The sequence below is a fragment of the Dipodomys merriami genome, unplaced genomic scaffold (assembly GCF_024711535.1).
Source record: "Dipodomys merriami isolate MVZ:Mamm:240054 unplaced genomic scaffold, mDipMer1.0.p SCAF_133, whole genome shotgun sequence".
Classification (NCBI taxonomy): domain Eukaryota; kingdom Metazoa; phylum Chordata; class Mammalia; order Rodentia; family Heteromyidae; genus Dipodomys; species Dipodomys merriami.
In genome coordinates this window covers 2,338,553-2,344,552 of record NW_027202638.1, presented here as the reverse complement: position 1 = coordinate 2,344,552, position 6,000 = coordinate 2,338,553, and the positions used below count along the sequence as shown (strand labels likewise).

Genomic DNA, 6,000 nt, shown 5'->3' with positions numbered 1-6,000 from the left:
ACAAAACGAAACTAGATGAATTATGGCAATTTCTCAATTAAGATTCTATCTAACAATACCAGATATGTATCTATGTAGTATATTCTCATATTCATTTTTTACAAACATGAATTTAAAAAAATAATAAAAATATTGTCTCCTTGGACAAGTTATTTTATTTCTATTAAGCAAGAGCTAACTAGCTTAAGAATTCTATTATTTTTGAGTGTCCAGTAATCATATTTTAGTAGAATAAGAACATGATTCTTTCAAGAAAATAAAATTAATAATAAGCAAGTCTATTTAAGTAATATAATGGTGTAGAAATTTGAAGCTGGGTGCTGGTGGCTTATGCCTGTAATCCTAGCTACTCAGATGGCCAAGATCTGAGGATTGCAGTTCAAAGCCAGGCAGAAAGGTCCATGAGACTGTTATCTCCAATGAATCGCAGAAAAAGCTGTAAGTGGAGCTGTGGCTCAAGTGATAGATTATAGATTACTAGCTTTGAACAAGTGGAGCTTGGGACAGCACCCAGGCCTGGAGTTCAAGCCTCAGGACCAGCAAAGAAAAGAAAAGAGAAAAGAAAAGAAATTTGACTGAGTCTGTTATGTGAGTATACACATATATGAATTAACACATATACCTGTGTATAATGTATTCTATAGGAAAGAAAATAATAGTGGAAATACATTTAGGTAGAATGCAAAATGTATTCTAGAGAAACATAGGTGATCTATCACATATATGTATATACACAGATATACACATATGCAAACATACATATAGACATAAAAAAGTGCAAGCTCAATATATTATTGGTTACAATTTTATTATTCAGTAATATATTAGTTTACAAACTGTGTGGCAATGGCAGCAAAACTAGCAGGAAAGAATTCAGCAACATTCAACACATTTAATAAATAAAGCTTAGTGATTCACTCACTTATAGAGGTTGAAGTAGCCTCAACCTTTCAATTCTTGGGCCTCTACCTCCTATGTACTAGGATTATATATATACACCACCATACCCAGCTCAAAAGAGCTTTGAGATCTTTCAGATAACCTATATATTGTAGTTAGGTTAAAAAACTGCCAATATCACACTTTAAGTTAACCACCTTGAAAAATCAATGGTTTACTGTCTTCAAAGCTGCATGATTCCAAAACATGTGGTCTTGATGGATAATGAAAAGTATTAGATTTACCATCTTGGTATTATGTTGGTTGTTCTTTGTAACAGCAAATATTTTTTTCACAACTAGGGTACATGTTGCCACCTTAACAACTATATCAATATTATAAATCCATTTCTGTACAGCCATCTTAATATCATTTTTATATGCTTTTGTGTGAAATAATTTACCAAACTACTCAGACTTTTATATAAAAACTAAGTATTCCCATTATTTACTCTATCTCTGAAATCAGGTTTACAATTGGGCTCCAAAATTATTATGTACTGGTAGGTCATTTCTGTCATGTAGTTCTGATGTATAAAAAAAATCTAATAGATGAGTATAAGTTTATAGTTACCAAACACTTTACACCTAAAATATGGATATAATATTGCCACATATTCTAATTATTCAATGTATATGTCTTTCAGAGCTCATCATATTACTTTTATCTTTGATGATATTCATTTCATTTCACTTTTTCATGAAAGAAAAGACAGATAGCTCCTTTTCCTTGGCTTTAATTAGTCTCACATTCATCCAAGAAGACAAAGTGATACTTATTCATAAAAAGTTAACATTAATATTAGGACAACTTTTTTCTTCTGGCAAATCTATGCCATGTTTATAACAATTCAATGTTTATAATACTAATCCTGAGCAAGAGTAAAAGAACAGTTTTGACTAAAGAACAAAATTCCTTCATTATTAAACAGATTTAAAATTCAACCATGGATCATAAAAATCAGTAACACTACAATTCTGACTTCTGATGTCCATGGCAAACCTGAATACTCTGAGCAAAAATAAACATGTAGTAGATAATACACAGCAATAAAAAGCATCAGAAATTGATGCACCTGGATTTTGTTAAATATAACAAAGGTTACTCAGTCCTTCATGGATAAACCTAGCTGGGAAAACAGCACTGAGCAGTATATTGCAGTGAGCAGAAATCCCTCAAAAAGGCCACAATGGATTCATTTTTAGATAGGTATAGATTTAAAAAAATACAAAGACATAAAAGATGCATTTGGAAATACTGTATGAATCCTGTTTTCATAAAAGCAGAAAGTTCTGGCCACTTTGGAAACTGAAATAAGTCACTTGAGAGTTTACAGTTACAGCCTCCCATCCCCTTGGAAAATGAGAGCTCACTACCCTGCAAAGCAGCATTATCACAAAGTATTTATACACCAGTGAAGACTTCAAGGGAGGACTTTGCAACAGAGGCCAAACGAAGCCTAGCTCTATGAATAATTTTGTAGTCCATTTGGTGAAAGTGCTTAGGAGTGGGAACCTGCCAGAACAGCAAGGATCCTCTCACAGTATTAAGGCTGGTCCACATGCGAATGGTCAGTTGAAAGTCAGCACAGTGAACATTAGGTAATGATTTCTGACCCTGGGAACAGCCCTCCAGGCTGCTTTAGTATGATTCTCCTTTTATTCAAACTGAGGCTCTTCCTCTTCATCTGCTTCTTCAATGACCTGAATCTCATCTGCTTGAGGTAATGTGTTCTCCACCTGTAGTTTATCCCCCTCAACTTTACATTTTTCTTCTTCCTCTATGATTTCCTTCCATATCTTGTGGTTTTCAGAGAGGTGGTGCATTAGCTGACAAAATATTCGCCGCCTGCCTTTCCTTCTTTGTGGCTCTGTGAAATTTAAAATAGACAAATTCTAATTATAGCCATATGACTCAGTCACTCATTCAACAAATAGGTTTAAGTGCCCATTATATTGTAAGTAGGCATGTAATCACTAAGGTTATAATAGTGAATAGAAAGATTAATTAAATAATCTCTGTGCTATGGCACCCAGATTCCATCTAGACTAACAAAATTTAAGTATGTTAGATGGTACTTAGTATTACAGAGAGAAAAGAGAGAAAAGGAATGGAGGTAATTGAGTGGGTGGAAGGAGGGAAGTATAATACTGAAATTTCAGATGAAAATCAAAACAAATGAAGTTCAAAACCAAGAGAAAGAGAGGGAGAAGAAGGAGGGGGAGAGGCATGGGGACAGGAAGGGAGAAGGGGAGGGAGAGAAGAAGAAAGAAAATGAGAAAAGAGGTGGGGAGGGAAGGAATGGTAAGGGAAAAACAAAGGAGGGGTAACAATGCTCCATAGGAAATGTATTCATTATCTCACTCATGTAACTGTAACCCCTCTGTACAATAAAAATATTTATTAAAATTTTAAAAAGAAGACATTTCAAAGGCTTTTTGTGTTTTAAAGCAAATGTAATTATCAACATTCCAGTGAAAATTAATTTTTAAAACCCTGTCTTCGCAAAGTGATATTCAGGTGGCAACAGTCTAAGATTACTCATTGCTATGCTAATCCTAAATACAAAGCACATGTGTGTGAAAGGGATAGGAAATATGTTCTTTGTAGTCATCTCTGTTCTGACTTATAAAGTATATAGAAAAAATAACTGGCTAGGCATAATTTATATAATAATAAAATAATTTAAATATTTGATTTCATTCACAATTACAAAGGTAACATTTTTATTTTCTACTTATACTTGTTGTCTTATATAGGAAAACATGTCGCTACTGTTTAACTCAAATTCATAATACCATAAAACTTAGTTCTCCCCTGGAAACCAAGGAATGTATTTTCCTTTGCTTCTTCACTGTTTTGATGTGTCTTCCAAGACCAAATGAAAGACAGATTAGGTTGCTTTGAAAGTTGTGTTCCTCAACTTCCTGCAAAGTATTTGAGGAGGAGTAAGATAAAGGAGGCTAGCTAGTTCCCATCAACCTTATAGATGTGCAGAGATGGCCACAGCCCTAGCATGAGTACACAGGTGGAGTCTGATGAAGAGCACTGGCTGAAGGACAGTATCTTTGAGAGACACTAGTCATTAATTAAACAAAAGTTCTTGTGTGTGACAGCATCAGCACAATACCTAGACCACGGCATTGCTCAAAACTTGACTATTGAATCTGAACATACCCAAGATATGACTGCTGACTATGCATCTAAGAAACAAACATTTAAGCAGGGCACTGGTGGCTCACGCCTGTAATCCTAGATACTCAGGAGGCTGAGATCTGAGGATCATGGTTCAAAGCCAGCCTGGGCAGAAAGTCCATGAAACTCTTATCTACAATAAACCACCAGAAAACTGGAAGTGGCACTGTAGCTCAAGTGATGAAGCACTCGCCTTGAGCTGAAGAGCTGAGGGACAGTGCCTAAGCACTGAGTTCAAAGCCCAGAGTTCAAAGCCCCACGATTGACCAAAAAAAAAAAGAAAAAAAGAAAGAAACAAACATTTAATCCAAGTTAAATTTTTGGCATCTGAAGTTATTAATTTTGGGCATTTGTAGTTATTAAATAAATTATCCTTACTAGGAATTAGATTGTCTCCCATGTCTTCATCATCTGTATCTAATTCTTCACCATCTTCATCATCACCACTTTCAGTGTCATCATCATCCTCTCCTTCTATCCACTGACCTGGTAGCAAACCAGCAGCATCATAGGAGTTGCACAGAGGACCCACAATGTGGGTGATAAAGGATTCTTGGAGTTTTGCTAGTTGAGGAGAAGAACGATCCATGAAGGGACTGATAGGTAGACCAAGATTTGCTTCTTCATCTCCCTGAGAATTTTAGAGAGAAAATACAATTTAAATTGCTGAAAATCAACTATCAAAGTTTGATATTAAAATTACCTTGAGAGCTGGGTACTTGGTGGCTCACACCAGTACCTCAGGAAGCTGAGATCTGATGATCATATTTCAAAGCCAACCCAGGCAAGAAAGTCTATGAGACTCTGACCTCTAATTAAGCACCCCAAAAAGCAGAAAGTGGTGATGTAGCTCAGGTGTTAGAGCACTACTCTTAAGGGAAAATGCTCAGGGACAATATCCGGGTCCTGAATTCAAGTCCAGGACTGAAACACACATAAAAACATTATCTTGAGGTTTAAAAAAATACCCACATCAAAATAATCTTTACAAAGAAATATCAGTGAATATGTTTTTATATGTTGCTAAGTGGTATAGTGTTTGCATAGCATTCATGAAGACCTCGGTTCAATCTCCAGTACCATTAAAAAATGAAACCAACAACAAAAAAACTGCCGTCATAATTTCTCTACTTGATATATCCTAATTTTATTCTCCCATTCTGTCAACATACATCAATCAGTTTACAAAAAAATAGAAATTTTTTTGGGGGGGAGGGGGCCCGGTCGTGGGGCCTGAACTCTGGGCCTGGGTGCTGTTCCTCAGCTCTTCAGCTCAAGGCTAGCGCTCTACCACTTGAGCCACAGTGCCACTTCCGGCGTTTTTCTTTTTGCTTATGTGGTGCTGAGGAATCGAACCCAGGGCCTCATGCATGCAAGGCAAGCATTCTACCACTGAGTCACCTTCACAGCCCCCCAAAATATAATTTTTTTCAAGTAAGTATGAGCAATTTTACTAACAACTTTCAAAATTCTATAACATTAAATATATTCTCTTTTAAAAAGAATGATATAATAGATAATTTTTGTTGTTTTAATTGTACTTCAAGTTTTTACATGGCTAAATTTTGCAAGTGCTTCTTAGCTCTTTCCTTTTTCTAATAACAAAACCCTTTGATGAATCTAAATGAGAAAGGCTAATATATAAAACGAATTAAAAATACAGGTACTGTGACTGAAGTGAGAATTTGGGCCTAAAGTCCAAATTGTCCTATGATGCCCTCATCGTTGCTTCTAGAAATTTAGTAAGCATAACTTGATAACAGATGTGGCTTAAAAACTTGCTTTTGTTACTTACAAGTTGTAGTATTGAGGAACTTCTATGCCCAATATTCTATATAAATTTTAAATAAACTAACAAGGTTGCTA

The 6,000-nt window shown here is 35.4% G+C and overlaps 1 protein-coding gene across 3 annotated transcripts in view; it reads right to left on the bottom strand.

Moving 5' to 3' along the window:
• Window positions 1–797: 797 nt before the first annotated feature.
• LOC138825058 (cGMP-inhibited 3',5'-cyclic phosphodiesterase 3B-like) overlaps window positions 798–6,000 on the bottom strand; it is a 120,331-nt gene continuing 115,128 nt past the window's right edge. For 2 of the 3 annotated variants that reach the window (XM_070019443.1, XM_070019444.1), the window contains exons 15-16: window positions 4,513–4,765; window positions 798–2,809 (exon numbers count right to left, since the gene is read on the bottom strand). In XM_070019443.1, coding sequence (XP_069875544.1) covers window positions 2,598–2,809; window positions 4,513–4,765 — 465 coding nt within the window. In that variant the 3' untranslated portion in view covers window positions 798–2,597. The remainder of the gene's footprint in view (window positions 2,810–4,512; window positions 4,766–6,000) is intronic. The other variant, XM_070019445.1, reaches the window with a different exon arrangement.